The sequence below is a fragment of the Arvicanthis niloticus genome, chromosome 4, assembly GCF_011762505.2.
Source record: "Arvicanthis niloticus isolate mArvNil1 chromosome 4, mArvNil1.pat.X, whole genome shotgun sequence".
Taxonomy (NCBI): Eukaryota; Metazoa; Chordata; class Mammalia; order Rodentia; family Muridae; genus Arvicanthis; species Arvicanthis niloticus.
In genome coordinates, this window is record NC_047661.1 from 78,463,176 (window position 1) to 78,480,382 (window position 17,207).

The following is a 17,207-nucleotide window of genomic DNA, read 5'->3' on the forward strand; positions in this document are numbered from 1 at the left end:
TGATAGTTATTTTCTCTCTTGGTCCTGAAGTGTTTTCAACTGTGATCATTTTCTGTTCTGTATTTTACACACTTCTTTGTTGGGATTTGTTTTTCTTCATTTGCAAGGACAAAGAGAAAATAAAGAAGTGACAAACAAAAACAAAACAAAACAAAACTCATAGACCTTTCCAAATGATAGAAAAGACTAGATGTGGTCCTACTCTCTGCCAGGGGCTGTCCTGAGAGTCACCAGTGTCACTAGATCATTGCACTTAAGAAATGCAGTTCAGAAAGGGCATGCTTCTTGGACAAGCATATATTTGAATCTATGTGACTCTAGAGATGGCTGATGCCTCCTCTTTTACTTCACAGCACTTCTGCAAGCATGTCTTGCTGTAGGCAGCAGGCAGCAGGCAGCAGGCAGCAGGCAGCAGGCAGCAGGCAGCAGGCAGCAGGCAGCAGGCAGCAGGCAGCAGGCAGCAGGCAGCAGGCAGCAGGCAGCAGGCAGCAGGCAGCAGGCAGCAGGCAGCAGGCAGCAGGCAGCAGGCAGAATGCTGCACAGCAGACATCAGGGCTCAGCAGCTGTCTGTGTAGGAACCATTCCCGTGTACAAATCCACCTTTTGAAGGGTGGCTGGGGCTTTATATTTCACCTTCATCCCCACTGTGTGTAATGATAGAGGACTTGATTCTTCATTCATTTTATCTGCATGACTGCAGGTATCTTTTCTTCTCAGGTTCTTACAGAAGAGAGTCAGCATCTGAGTGCTTTCTAGGTGCTTGCCTACGGTTGCTACTTTAAAGGAGTTGATGTACTCACTAGCTTCATTCAAAGCCCCTGGAATGTTTCAAGTCAGACTTTGCCAATATGTTTAACACCACTCATAGGCCTAGTTCAGGCTGTGAAGTCAGGAGGCAACAACCTTAGGATTTAATGGAGATTTTGCTGGAAGAATTAAGACACCTTAGTACTAGGGATATATTTATCTTCTGGAAGAAGATCAGAAGAACAACACTAAGACTTTTAATTTGATACCAGACTACCTTCTACTTCTTTTTGACCTATGTGTCTTATCTTACTCTGCTAAAATATAGTATTTTATCCATCCATCCATCCATCCATCCATCCATCCATCCATCTACACATCCACACATCCATCCACACATCCATCCATCTATCCAACAACAAGTAATATTTCATTGAGTGTATAGCAGGTGCATGTTATATATAGCTGGAGAATGTTCCAGGGACTAAAGGTACAAGAGGCACAACACAGCTGTGTTATGGAGGACACTGATTGCTATTTTCCATACATTTCTTGTGGGTTTTATTGCCATGCCATTGCCTATAAAATCCCTTACTCTGGAAGATCTTCATTCTCTTTTACTTCTAAAAGATGACTTGGATGAAGAGGTTCCTCTTGCTTCTAAATTCCCATTCTGATTCTTTTATTTTTTTTTCAGTTGGGAACACATGAAAATTAGTATTGTATCCTTACCTTTTTTTTCTATTGATAATTTAATTCTGGAACTGAACATAGATGCACATATTGTCTACAGTTCATAAAAGTTTCATAAAGTGGTTACTAATGATAAGTTATTGTATAAATTATAAAAGTAATTGTGAAAGATGAAGTTCTTGCTTAAGGTAGACAGTTGCAAGGAGAAGAAAGAACTCTAGAATGTCATCTTTTAGATCGCACAACCTAATTGCTATTCTGGGTTTGGGGTACTCTACATTTTTAGACTTATCCATGAATTTACCCTGCCTCCCTGAACAATTTTCTAAATATCTAAAAGCATAGTTCATCATGAACTTTTGCATATCCCTCGACACATATAATCAATTACAATTTGCTAGACAAATATGTGACTGAATGAATGAATAGATTCAGAGTACTAAGGAGGTTATTGTGTCTACACGGTGAAGTTGTTGTGTTTTAAATATGTAGTTGGAGGTCTCCTGAGTGTCACTTGAAGGGCTCTGTATATTCCTGGGTGTGCTCAAGTGTCTCTCCTATTCATGTGCTGAGAATTATCACCACCAAGAACACTGTCCCCAGAAGTCACAGTTAAGTTACACTTACTGCTTAGAAGCCGGGTGTTTAGCTTTTCCCTATTAACATACCAATATGCATGTGTGTTAACTGGTGCCCAGTGAGCACATTCTATAAGGCTGTGAGGCAGGTTTTGAGGAAAACACGTTTTCCAGTGTGCAGGAAGTAAAACAATGATGGCTGAAACACGTGGTGCAATAGTGGTGGCTGGCACTGAGATGCTGGTCACAGGATGGAAGCCATGGGTGCAAAGAGCAAAGATGCACGCTGGCTCGGGTATGAGCTGATATGTCACCTTAGCCAGGACAAGTACCAACATCCCCAGGAAGGGGCCCCTCTGGACAGCAGCTAGCCTAAAATTCACCAGTAAATTCTGAAGACTACCCAGTTGGTCAGAATCAACTTGTTAAGGACTTTTGATGCAAGGTATTTATTTAGCTTGGGTATTATGTGGCTTGTGGCCCATTTTTGATTATTTCACTTGTGTATTATTCATCATTAATATTTTCTGAACTAAATTTTGTAGGGAGAGGAGAGCAAAACGAATCTGAAATTAAGGCTGCTTTAGAAAATCCAAGACCCATGCATATATCTCATTTTCTCTCGGTCTTCTTGGTACTGGTGAATCTTGTATGCTCTTTTGACACTTGTCTTTTTATGACATGCTTTAGCAGTTATCACTAGCTAAATTCTCTTCAAGTATGGCTTTCTATTTAGGACTGTCCAAAACTTCTGGGCCCTGAAATGTGACCATAATTAAATGTAAACAAACCAGAATCTGTGCAAATAGGATCCAATTCCGTTCCCTTGCCATGTCTTTTAGTGCTTTCAATTATTTTTCAAAATCCAAATATCTTGTAGCCACCATACATTCTGTTGTCTTGCTTATTGCTCTAGCTTAAAGCAAAGGGGTGATCTGATGTCGATAGTGACCTTCAGTGTCTGCCTTCTTTGGCTCTTTCACTGGGTAAGACTGTGGATTAGCAAGTGAAATCCAACAAGAGGCCATTTACACTTGTGCTTCCTTATGTAATAATGTTTAAATTGATGAAGAGACGCTAAATATTGCTGATTATGACTATCTTGGTGCTGGGGGAAAAAATTTCCCATGTGACTTTGTTTGGCTCTTTTCCTCTTCCAGAAGAATTGGCAACATTTTTGTTTCCAGAGAACTGTCTTGTGATTGAACAGCTTAGAAGGTTCCAGATCTTCACATGGTCAATAGGGTAGGGTGGAAAGAATACCCACCCAAATGTCAGACTAACTCATGTCCCATTCTAACATCGGTTATGTAATACAGGAGAAGCTTTACTCACAAACAAGCTCCAGTCTTTACTTGTAAAAGTCATAGCAAATACAAAACAAAATAAAACACCCAAAACAACAAAAAACCCACAAAATAAACAAATGAGACCTCAAAATAACAACAACAACAACAATAGCAGCAGCAACAACCAACAACAACCTCCTCACTTTATAGTGTTTCTGTGAAAATCAATGAAACAACATATTTAAGCATCTGGCATTTCCCCCCTTCACTTTGAAGCACATAGAGGCTTGGAAGGTCGGACTGTCATGGCATTGAGTTGTTGCTTGCTCAACTAGAAATAGATTAGAAAATCCTGACTACTGCTGTTTCACAAGACTTGCACCCAAGGGGTAACTGTGATGCACTATGGATCTGTGTATCACGGGGAGAGCTGCTGCTTAGGCAGAGAGTGCTTTGAGCAGCTAAAAAGATAAGAGCTCTTAGTCTCCTTAATTGGCTTATTGGCACAGGAACTGCGGGCTTCAGGTTACCTTCCCCTTTCTCCCAAATAGAACTTGGAGGGCATGGAGAGCTCAGGGACACCATTCCATTACCAAAGCCATCTAACAGGCTCATTTGAGTGTCTGCTATCCTCATGATTTTAGTTTAATCCAACCTGGGTTACAGGTCAGTCCCTTGAAGCTCAGGATGGAGTATCAAATTTGGGCTCAGTCCGTACTCAGGTTAATGCCAAATGCTGTGCTTTTTCCATATTTAGAATTACTCTATGAAAAATTTCATCACTAGCTTTCTCTCTAAGCTACCTTGAAATCTGGCACCAGTAGCGTTCGAGTCCCGCCGTCTCTCCCGTCTTCCCGCGTCATCTCGTGGGAAAAAAAAAAAAAAAAATCTGGCAGCCCAGGACCAATCTCCATTCCAGAGGGACTCTGGGATCGTTTCCTTGTGCCTGACACAGACAGCATTACCTGGGTTATACGATTCTGATAACTGCTCTGGTTGGAAGGGGACTTCTGAAATAGCCAAGGGGTCTTGATTTTAGAAGACTTGGAACTTTGGGAAAAAAAAAATAGGAGTGCCTGTCTTCCCAATACTAGGTGGGAAATACCACTCACTGTTATTATGCATTAGCACTTGGTAGGAAAAAAAACCACCTCAATGTGTGTTTATTAATATCTTGGTGTATCTTTCTCTTGTAGTCATTTCAAATTTGTTTTCTTTAGGGGAAATATGACAACTCATCTGTAATCTTGTGGATGTGGTATGTTGCATTTAATCTAAGAAAGTTCTACTTCTGTGGTTGTCTTCTGTAACCAGTCTTTCATAGTAAAACTAGACCATCATACATTTACACAGAAGACAGGACAAAGAATTCAACTTGGCTTACAGGATCCATAGGCAGGAAGTGAAAGAGAACCGTCATGTGTGTGTAAAATCAAGTTAGAGAACGTAGAGAATGAAGGTGGAAATCTACATTCTGACACACATGCTCTTTACAGGCCCTAAGCTCCACATGGCCACATAATTTTGCTCATCTCATCTCGAGGGTCTAGAAGTATGATGAGCTCATAATACATGTTCAGTAAACAGTGGTTAGTTCAGATGAGCCTGACTCTCCAGCTCCATCCCCCATGCTATTAACCTCCACCCTTACACACTCTAAAGTCTGGCCATGCCAGTTTACTTCTTGTGTTCTAAAACCATCCAAATCCTATTCTTGCTATTTCTACTACATAAAAAAAAAATGGCCTCATCTTTTGTTTGATGCTATTGAACCTATATTTTAAGTGTGTTCCACTCAAATGCTGTTTTATGAAGTCTTTTGATATTGATTTGTTTTGTCTTTGGTTCACAGTTCCCTAACACTTTCCCTGTGTTTGTTAGAGCATCTAGCACAGTCAGACTTTAGCAGTTTGGATGTCCTTCCTATCAGATTCTCAGTGGCTTGAGATCAGAAATGCGATTTATCTGTCTTTGCCCATTAACATATAATCTGGTCTATATATCAAGGACTGAAGGACTGAGTTACTATCAACAGAATCAATAGATTGTTTTATCATCAGGGCATAAACATGATTTTAAAGGCAGCATCATGCTTTAAACTCTCACCTCCTAATCATAAAGCTAAGGTAACTGAAGCCCAATGAAGCAAAAGAAATTTTGGAAGAAAGGTATCACAGCTGGGGAATAGGGGAGCTACCATGGTAAATATGCTTTGTTCACTCTTCAGTGAATGAGTCTGGAAAATTACTTGTCAATTACTGGATGTAGTGGCTCATGTCTGTAATCCCAGTACTTGGGATGGTAAGGCAGGAGGATTGCTGTGAGTTTGAGGCTAAACAATGCTATTTGCTGGATTCCAGGCTGGGTAGTATCTCAAAACACACACACACACACACACACACACACACACACACACACACGTATATATATATGTATATACACAATAATGTAAGAAGAAAATCAACTCACTTACTATAAAGGATTTCAAAAATGCCCAATTTTGGTATTATTAAGTGCTATTAAAACAGGTGCATGCAGCTGAGGCATCTATGCATCTATGGCAACCAAGTCAATTTATTGTGGCATTTTTCTGTCCTTAGTTTTGGAGCTGTCTTAGCTGCATTCCTAATTCATCCTTAGTGTTAGAAAGGACTTTATAGCCACTCTATGGAATGTGTGTGTGTGCTGTGCTATGGAGATTAAGGAAAGTGAGCACCAGAGTGATTCTGTGTCTTAGCCAAGATTAACTAACTTGTTGAAGCCATTTCAGTTGTGAGGTAGTTAAGAGAGTCAAGAAACATCACACAGATATCAGCTGCTTTGGTCAGGGACAAACCTAGCATGATCTCGGAAGAGCAGCTCACTGGATCAGGAGGCAGAAGCCTGTGCTCAGTTTTTCTGGTTTTCAGTTTCCTCTTGATTTTTAACTTGCTCATCCACAAAATGGAGAGACTGTATATGTGTTCTACCTCACCAAGTAGAACATAAAGAAGCTTAAAAAAAATAAACTACATGCCTATTGCTATGATGCATAAACAAAACTCAATTTCTTGTGGAAAATTAGTGTTGTGGTTAATAAAGCAAATTTGGTTGGATGTAGAAAGTGAGTGACAAGCTGTGGTCAGGAGCCCTTTTTGAAGAAGCCTCTTTAGATAGGGACATATATTGGATTTGTCTTGTGAGTCATGCAATGTAACCAACACAATGAGGGTTTCCCAGGTTTTCCTCCTTATCTTCTATGAGTGTAACTTTATCATTTGTGCTCCAAATTCACTGAAATTTGGTTGAAATATTATTTATTAGGAGAAATTTCTGAGTCATTCAATCAGTTTCTAAATGTTATTTATTTATTTATTGAAGATAGAAAGCAAAAAAAAAAAAAAAAAAAAAAAAACCTGCCCAAAATAAAAGAAAAAACCATAGATGTTTTAAGTCATTAAGGGATTAATCATTAAATTTCCTTTTGTTTTTGTTTTATCTGTTTGAGTGTTTTGCATCTGTGTACCATGTGCATTCCTGGTGCCTCAAGAGGCCAGAAAAGAGCATTGGATTTCATGGGACTGGAGTTACAGAGGGTTGCCATGTTTTTGAATGGATCAAGGCTGGCCTTGAACTCACGAAGATCCACCTGCCTCTGCCTCCTAAGTGCTGTAATTTAAGGCATGCACCACCATTGCCCTGCCTTACAAATTATATATACTTACAAAGGGTTAAGCTTTCCTTTCCTGCAGACTATTGCTCTTGACTTTGAGATGACTATTTTAAGGTTCTTACATGGTAGCTCATCTCTCAGTTGGCTTCTACTCCTTTATAATTTCCTTTACAGACAGGGCCAATTTTATTTTCAAATTATGATAGCTACAAAACAACTGAGAGATGAACATTAAAGGGCATGTTCAAGTAATTTCACTCATAGGCTGGAGTCTGCAGTCTGTAATAAAACCTCATGTTTCTGTTTTGTTGGTTCATGGGACCCTGGAAGTTCAGAATATTTCTAGTGATACAGATAGCTGGTTCTGAAATTTCTTGTCATAGGTAAACATTGCTTATGCTACCATAAACTTGGCCTTTTGTTTTTTTAAATAGTGGTGGGGTCTTTAAAGTTCTCTCCTAACCCTCTCAAACCTCTTTGTCTTCTAGATTTTTACCAGACATATGAGACTCTATGTAAGAGGATGGAAAACAGTGTGGTAGTTACCTATGTGGGTCTCTGAATATTTGTAAATTCATCCAGTATCTCAACTGCCTTGTGATACAGTGAGAGAGTCTTACTCTCTCACCACTTTTCAGAATCTAGCACAATGTAAGGCACGCAGTAACCACTCCATGAACCCACAGTTAATCAACATTAACTAGAAAACTCTTATGGTCTATATTCTGTTTTTAATTATCTACATGGTATGTAATCTGGGGCCACATGTTCATAGCTGCTAATTTGATCAGCCTGTTTGAAACCTTAACTACTCACTGAATCTCTGCTCAGCCTTTAATTTCTGTAATGTATAGCTGGGCCCTTATTTATTTATTTATTTATTTATTTATTTATTCAATCACCTGGTTTGTTCAAGTCAATTTTGCACTTGTACTAATTGAGGTTTCCTGGGTATCCCTCTTATTGGAGAGGAATTTTTTATTCTCCACATTATTAGAGATGGGAGAGATTCTAAAAGTTCCCAATTTGGCCCTTTCCAGAGCATGGCAGGAAAACAGATCCTTTGTGTTCAAGTGACTTGGCCAAGGTTGTGTGTTAATCCATTTGGTGTCACATTTTGAGTCCTTGTCTTGGTCCTGACAGTGTATTAAGGGGGTCAGTCTCTTATTTCCTAGTTTCCAGCCATGGACCTTATTTCAATTTCTTAACTTGACTGTTGCAGCTTATTGTGGTGGTGCCTTCCCCTCCTGTTCCTCTTCCCCGACATTCACCGATGAAATCACATGTCTAAAACTTATGCTGGACCCCACTTTCAATGTCTACTCACAATTTGTAATGATAGCATTTAGTGGTGAACACTTTGATGTTGGGTAAGTTAAAGGTGTTTGTTATTTTGAGAAGGTTTTAAATACGAAGAATAAGGAATTTTTGGCATTACAGAACAACTGGGATTTCAAAATCCATCTCTATCTGTGGCCGAGTTACAACATTATAATCTCTCTGCTGCTGAAGGACACCTCAGTCAAGCTAGGGTGGACATTTGTCACTCAGCAGCAGCTCTTACCTTAGACTTGTGCTGGAAGGAGATAAAAGAAAGCGCCTGTTAGTACAAGGCATAAAACTATATTCAGATATATAGAGTCTAGCTATAAAACCTTCTAATGATTTTTAATAAAGATAGCTTCTGGACTAAAGATTTTGGGTAAACTAACATTTTTGGTCAGAATCAACTTTTATGTAGAAAATAGGTTGATCCTGCAGGAACTTGACTCTATTCAGAAGTGATAGATGACAACTTGGGAAGATTGGATAGAAATACTCTTTGACTCTTGTGGGTGCTTTCTTCCCTATGGATAAAGGCAAAGCTGTGGATGTTGCCAGAGATGGTGCCTGGATTTGAGAAAGAAAAAAAATCTGGGGCTGGAGAAAATGAGATGTGTTGTTCACAAGACTAAAAATCAGTTATAGGCAAATGTAGATGGTGACAAGATGATCTGTCTTTCTGTCTCTTCCTTGTCCCATTTTACTAGCGCCAAGATCTGACCCTTGACAACACTGAAAAGTCATTTGTCAATAAATGTAAACAGACTCCTTCTCAAAAGGAGGTACAAAGGGCCAAAGAGCATGTAAAAAAAAGTGGAGGGAAATATCGCAAATAATCAGAGATCAAAACTAGAGTGACATATCTATATCCACAAGAATGATTATTCTAAAACAGATAATAGATAACAAGTGCTAGCCAAGACACAGAGAAAAGAGATCCTCTGCATGCTTGCTAGTGGGAATGAAAGTTAGTACAGCCATTGTGAAGACCACTATGGAAGGTCTTAAAAATTTTAAAGTGGAATTACCATGTGATCTAGTTATCTCAATATTAGGTATAGATCCAAAGGAATTAAGTCTGCATGTCAAAGAGACTTCTGCACTAAGTCACAATAACAAAGAAATAAAAACAGTGAATGTGCCCATCAACTGAAAAATTAGTACAGAGAATGTAGTACTTTTATACAATGAAATACTATATCACCATAAAAAAGGATGAAATCCTGCCATTTGCAGCAACAGAAATAGATCTGGAGATCATTAGTTTCACTAAAAGAATCCAGATACAAGAGAAAAAGCACCAAAAAACTCACTTATAGGTGGAATCCAAAAAACTTGGTCTTCAAAACTGAATATAAAATGGTGGTTATCTGAGGCTCATAATAATAGGAGTAAAGAAACTCCATCAACGGGTACCAGGTTACACTCAGTAGAAACAATAAGTTCTGGTGTTCTAGATCTTAAAAACATTGTGTGTGTGTGTGTGTGTGTGTGTGTAGCCTATATATACAGTGGAATTTAATCAGCCATAATGAAGAGTGAAATCATTTTGTCTGCTGAAAAATTAGATGCAATTGGAGATAATCATCATATTATAAAATCAAAATATCATAAAATTAAGTAAAATAATCCAGGCTTAGAAAGCCAAGTAGCGCATATTTCTCTTGTCTGTGGGTCTTCTATATAGCTTTATATGATATTAAGGGGTGTAGGTTAGATAAACAAGTCCTTTCAGTTTGGCATCATTTAACTTGAGAAAAGTGTGTAAAATGACCTGAATGTGGGTAATCTCAGGATTTAGAAGTTTTGTTATCAGGCTCTTAAAAGTAAAGCTTTGGCACTTCAGAATGTCTGATTCGAGTCTTCTTCTCCCTCTTAGCACCCTCTGGTCCCTTTGCCCACCTCCTTTTCCTGAGGATAGAAAGCCCAAGGAAAGTCCACAGGGGCAAGAACATTAGATTCAGCTTTTATTTGGTTGCTCTGACTCCCACCTTCCTGTCCAGATCACTCCTCCCTCACCCACACATCAGCAACCATTCGAGGTGTCTCCTGACCCCACTTATCCCCGTTGTTTCCACCGATTCCTCTAGTAACCTTTTCAGTATGGTTATGTCCTTGCCTCACAAAAAAAGGTGATTTTCTCCCCTTTCATTAAAAATGGTCTGATTGGGGTCTTAGGAAAAACCATTTATTCAAATATGTGACAGATGCATCTAGAGATGCCAAGCCATGCTTCATTATGTTGGTGATGGGGAATAGATGGGTGAAGAAAATGTAACGGAGGGATCGGCAGTGGTGTCAGGGAGCTAGAGGACAAGATGCTGGGAGCGATAAATGGAAATGAGAAATCAAGACCTAGAGATGGAGTCTGTGTTGATGTTTGCCATTCTATGTTCTCTTTATCTTGTCACTCTAGCCTGGCCTCCCTTCAACATGGTGACATTAGGATTTTTTATTTTGCCTGTTTCAGGCCAATTTTCTTCAGCTGTTGGCTAAAACTTACTAAAATGCCAGATGTCATGTTGGAAACATGAAACCTGAAAGAAAGTCATAAATCACAAAAAAAACAAACCATAAAATAAAGAATAAAGTTCCCTAGTATGTGCTCTAGAGCTTCCCAGCCTCAAGTCTCCCTTTGTTCACCTCTCTCCCAAGCTCCCTGTGTCTCCCCACCCTGTTCTTTAATAGCCAGGCATGGGGGCAACTGGGCCGTTTCTCACTCCACCTTGATTGCCCATTTTGCAGATTCCGAGCAGAGCACTGGGTCGGACTCGGAAGTGCTCACCGAGCGGACTTCCTGCTCCTTCAGCGCTCACACTGACCTGGCGTCTGGTGCTGCAGGCCCCGTGCCTGCTGCCATGTCCTCCATGGAAGAGATTCAGGTGGAGTTACAGTGTGCTGACCTCTGGAAGAGGTTCCATGATATCGGAACAGAGATGATCATCACTAAAGCAGGCAGGTAAGGATGTCCTGTTGAGTGACCAAACTCAAAAGACACTACAGAAGTGGGCCCGTTACTCCTGTCACCATTTACCTGTGGTAAAAATCAGTAAAGATCAAGAATATTGCACTTTCTTTTCCATGCTTACATTTGCTGAGGTGGTCTTTCTGTGTGTGCTATTATTTTGCTATTTTCCTCTAAGTGCTTAAATTCAGCATCATGTCTACTCTCACAAGCATCTTCCATCTTCAAACACTCTTTGTCATATAGTTCTTGATACACAATAGATAAAAGTTAGGTCCAAAGCAACTGCTTACTCCCCAGAGCAAATTTTTAAAGAAACTTTTTCTAAAAACAACAGCTTACATCTTCCAAAATTAAAATAATCATATGCCTGCATTAAAGTGAGGCTTGGTGCACCTGTGGAGCCAGGCTTACCAATTTGTAGTGTTTTGTTGTTGAAATTATTATATAAAATTCATGATGATTAGGAGAGTCTTTTTGAAACTAGCTACCCAAGATAATAAAAGTTTGGAAACTACCGTCTCTCTTAAAAAAAAAAAAAAAACCAGACAGTTTGGTAAAACTATAACTTTACTAGTATCTTTCAGTTTTCCATAACTATGTATCTATTTTGTGCTGGACACCGAACACATACATGGTACTTAAACTTCAAAAGACTCCTATAGAGTGGAGATATGTATTCCATACAGATTTGAGGAAAGAGACTATGCAACTTGACAAAGGCAAGGACTATTGAGTGGTTGAGCTCCAAAATTCATACATATGGGTGGCTCTAAAATAACGATCATGATTATTTATTGATCTAACCCATTAATATTTGTAGTTCTTGCCTCTGATTCAAAATGAAACTCATTTTGATAAAAAATGAATTTAGATTAAGCTTTCAAGTATACAGAACAAGATAATAAAATTAAGCATGACTATACTATTTTTATATTCTTAAAGCATATCTATCATTATCTCCATCTCCATAATCTATATCTATACCTCTAATCTGTCTCTATATTTATATCTATGCCATGGGGATAAAAGGCTCCACCTCACTACTTGCACATTATTTTCATGGAAATATTCATTAGGTTTTTCATCTCCATGGATATAGAGAAACCAAAAAATTCAATGAAACATCTGAAAACTCTGGATTAAATGATCTCAAATTCATGCTTGTTTTGTTTTCCTGATGGTACCCTCCTTGCCCTTTAACTCTTAGTAGTGATGGGAATGTTTTTTGTAGAGCAACTTTGAAGGAGATTATATTCAGTGGTATCTCTTATTACTTGGATTTAATTCTTCTTCTCTTTTATGTTTTATGGTGTTGAAAGTTGGAGAAAAACAAGGCAATTAAAAAATTGTCTTTTGGTAGAAAGGCCAAACAGAGAGGCAAAACATTACAACTACTTTTTGTCTAGAATGCTTTTTCATTTGGGTTTTACATGGTCATTGGGTCTATGTTTGCCATACAGTCTTGTTTTGATATCATCCCCCACATCATCCCACTCTGGAGTTCTGGAGTTCAGTACACTGGCATGCCCCAGCTTTTCAGTGTTTAATTTCTATGCATATGTTTTCTAAAGATCCTCTTGCTTGTTGACAATAATAGCATACTTCCTAGCAGTTTCTTCTTTAGTCATAATAAAGATCCACTTTTCTAAATTATGATAGGTATATAGGATTATATGTCTTATTCCAATCAGGGAAATCTTATTTTCCACTTATATCTTCTTATACATCAAGCTGTCCTCCTGCTGATTTGAAGTGATTGCAGTGTACAGAGCCCTCAATTTGGGGAATACCAATTAATCCGTGCAATCAGCACCATGGACAGAGGCGCATGTTGAGATTAATGAATTTAGAAGACAGAAAAGCTGATCTAAATTTAACCATAAAATTAATACAAAACACAACTTATTTTATGATATATGGAAGATAATTTACTTTTCATCAAGTTATGAATTATCTTTGTATAAAGTACTAACATAGTAACACAAATAACAGGCAGTATCTGGAGAGTTCAGAAAATTCACACAATTTTAAAGCAGGTGGTCAGCTCAGGGATAATCCAGTGCCTTTGCTTTGTGTTATGGATGACAGGAATGGAATCATTTTTCCCAAAATAAGCTTAGAATTTGACTACTTACATAACTGTTACAGAAAAAATAATCAAATTAAAAATATCAAGTGCCCTTTTGTTGAAGTTATTAAGGCAAAATCAAATCTATTTCTTTGAATGTAGCAAGCCTCTGTAGGTGGCCAAGAGGAGGCACATCTCCCCTCCATTTGTAAGTGAGAAGGGTTTCTCTCTGTCTCTTACCAGATGCCTCCTAGTAATTAAAACATAGAGGAGGATTGTAATTCATTGCTGCTAAGAAGGCAATTACTGATCTGTGTTTAAAAGTATATACTAAGGGTCTCAGATGTTTGTAAGAATTACTGTAGATCAAAGTGTGTAGCTCATAGTGAATGTTATTAAGAGTGACTAATCATCACATTTTATTGGGAAGACTAAAATTCAAGGCCTCCTAATTAAAGTTGTGAGGATGGGATGAGAAAATATAAAACTGGAGGATAATAAAATGTGAAAGGAGGGATGGCTATGTATTGGATGCAACTATTTCAGATTTTACCACCATTTCTATCAAAAGTCTCTTGTCTCTCCAATTTGATTCTCATGGAGCAGATTTGCTGCCAGAAAGATATTTGCTTTATGGTTCACCTTTCCTGCATGAGAAATGAATGTGAGGCTTGTACAGAAAGACTTGCACACATTTGCAAGATGGCTGTCTAAGGTCAGGGCATGGTCTATGGCCGTGAAATGGAGCAAAGCCAATTAGGCCATATGTGGATCAAGCTTGTGACCTTGACCTCATTAGCACCATGGTCGGCTCGGTTCTATTAACTAGCCCCAGATGGTTAAGCTTAATGTAGCGTTTTGTGTACAAGTACCCTAGAGCACACTCAAGGCAACCCACATTTTTGAACCAAGAATTTTTTAAATGTCTGGTTTGATGCAAACAAGCTTAGTGTCTTTCCTTTATTATTGGAGTTTGTGAAGAGAATGACAAACTTTATTCTAGGCTAGTTGAAATCCAATACCTCTTTTGGGCTGTGCCCTCTCCTCCCTTCAGTTATGAGAGAAGCTGTAAAGTGCCACATCCTGACCTCACTTGTTTTGGCAAGTTTAACAAGCCATTGTGGTGGAAGCGAGGTATTGCCCAGAGGCCAGTAGACTTCATTTGGTATTTGCTCCTTAGTCCACAGGGTCCTTCCTCTGACACACACGTTGACAGCCTGAGAAATTGCAGAAATTTTTGCTCAGTTTTATGCACTGAGGGGGAAAAAAAAAGAAAAGAAGAAAACTTTTGGTGGCCTTTTGTTTGGAAACTAGTGGCATGTTCATTTTGTTTTATTATTATTTTTCTTGAGAAATTAATTTTCAGTGATAATTTTCAAATAAAATCAGTATTTTATGCATAATACTAAAAGGTTAATTAATATATAAAGCAGAGTCAGGTATGAACTGTTTGAGTGTGAGTCTAGAGATAAGTTAAATTTAAGCTAAGAAGAGATGCTATTTCAGCAATGAGAGTCTCCATCACAGTTTGCAGTGATCATTTACAGCCACATGATAATTAGCCAACTCAGAGAATTAGTGGAGACTGGGTTTTGATGTGCTTAAAATACCCAGTGAGAAGACACTCTAAGCTCTGGCTCCAGTTTACTTTCCTCCTCTCCGTGCTCATGACCTTATTCATCTTCATAGGAGGATGTTTCCAGCCATGAGAGTGAAAATCACTGGCCTGGATCCACATCAGCAATACTATATAGCAATGGACATTGTGCCTGTGGACAATAAAAGATACAGGTAAGGACTCTGGATTCTGGAACTGTGGACATCACCAGTATCCCAAGGGAGTTCTTTAGACCTGTTAGGTGAATAAAGGCAGAGGATACACCAATGGTCTGTGTGGTAGAGTTCCAGGCAGGAAACAGTAATGATAGAAAACCAGGACTCAGTGAGTGTGTTCTCAGCTCCTCCCCACAGCTCTGGACAGAATGGGATTTTGCAGTGTCCCCTACAGGAGCAAACAATAAGTGGCTCTTTCTTGAATCTGAAATTAACTGAGGTCATGTTAAAGTGACAAACCCATTGGATGATCTGTCTTGTGGAATGATAAGTGAGTTGGAATTTAGTTTTTTTGTTTTTTGGTTTTTTTTAAAAGAAGGAATTAGACCAGTGTGATGTTTTTCAGTTGCATATCTGATATACAACTCTTGAAAAGATGGATAGGAAGAAATAGGAGAATTGGAAAGAAAATCTTATCAGGGGAAGGAACAACTGTGCTTAATATGGGTGTGGATATATGAATATATATGATATCAGAATATCAATCTGATAAATAACTTTATCTCAGTGTATTCTCCAAGTCTTTTTGATGGCATATATATTGCTATTATAAAACAATGATGACTTACTCAGTGTCTTGAGACCCCAGTCAAATCAGCAGTGCATTTTAAAAAGGTCTAACTGATGAGAACTTTGCTCTCAACCTATGAACTTGACGGTGAAATATGGATGGGGAAGAACTGTAATAGTATGGAAAGAGAGCTAGCTAAGAGAAGCATGGTAGGGAGTTAGAGAAAATGCTTCTGGTAAGTTGAAGAGAATTTTGGAAGCTATATAATTCAGGCTGAATGCCTCTGTTTGCCAAAGTTTAGAGTCCATATAGTTAGTCCTTTAGAACCAAAACATAAGGAGGTACCACAGGATGAGTCTTGAGGAACACAGGAAAATTGGTGATCTCTGGAAAGGGAAATTTGTTTCCATCAACATCTCATGTACGGGGCATTGTGGGAAAATTATGGGAATGATGAAAACTTTTCAAAGCAAGTTTGTTAAAGTGAACACTAGGAATATTTGATGGTTCTGAGAGTGGTTACACTGGTGCAGAAAGCCTTCCACTCTTATAGAAGTGCCTTGTAAAATTTGGATGGCTAGCAGGGAAACGGTTAACAAGTGAGAGAGTCCCTGCACATGGCTTCTTTTCATAGGACAATATGGAAGATGTTTTTAATAAGGAACAAAATACTGAACAAGTAGCTGAAGATGAGTGATACGGTTTGCATTTGAAAGGTAAAAGGTTGTAGTAAAATACTGTTTCTTTAGCTAGACCATGGACCCAGGATGCCTGTGTACATGCGGGTGCTCGGCACAAAGAGTGACTCTGAGGATGTTTTCCTCATGAGAACTGTGGCTTTGATCACTCACTACCACAACAGTTATCTGTCACCCCATCCCATTCTATTATCCATTGCCATCTCGATTTCATTTCCCCCTTATTGTCCATCTTTCTGTTTTTCTCATTTATAGTCTCCATGTAATTCCCATCATTTGATTTCACTGTCATCTCTCCATCTTCCTTTGTCCCCTTCTTTATTTGTTTCTTGGGCTTTGATTCTTCTGAGCATCTGCCTCTAAATTCTCTTCCCTTTTTCTGTGTCTCAGATATGTGTATCATAGCTCCAAGTGGATGGTGGCTGGAAATGCTGACTCCCCTGTGCCTCCAAGGGTTTATATACACCCGGATTCCCTAGCTTCTGGAGACACCTGGATGAGACAGGTGGTTAGTTTCGACAAACTCAAGCTGACCAACAATGAACTGGATGATCAAGGACATGTAAGTTAAAGAACACCACTCACTCCTGCATCCCTCACCCCACATCCCTCACCCCTGCATCCCTCATCCCCATATCCATCACCCCTGCATTCCTCATCCCCACATCCATCACCCCCACATTCCTCATCCCATCTATCACCCCTGCATCCCCCACACCCTCATCCCTCACCCCTGCATCCCTCACCCCTGCATCCCTCACCCCTGCATCCCTCATCCCATCCTTCACCCCTGCATCCCTCACTCCTGCATCCCTCATCCCATCTATCACCCCTGCATCCCTCACAG

At 39.1% G+C, this 17,207-nt stretch overlaps 1 protein-coding gene across 2 annotated transcripts in view; it reads left to right on the forward strand.

Annotated features, from left to right (window-relative positions):
* Positions 1-17,207, forward strand: part of Tbx15 (T-box transcription factor 15) — a 100,798-nt gene that overhangs the window by 46,136 nt on the left and 37,455 nt on the right. For both annotated transcript variants that reach the window (XM_034500726.2, XM_076933022.1), the window contains exons 2-4: positions 11,028-11,241; positions 15,008-15,109; positions 16,751-16,922. In XM_034500726.2, coding sequence (XP_034356617.1) covers positions 11,028-11,241; positions 15,008-15,109; positions 16,751-16,922 — 488 coding nt within the window. The remainder of the gene's footprint in view (positions 1-11,027; positions 11,242-15,007; positions 15,110-16,750; positions 16,923-17,207) is intronic.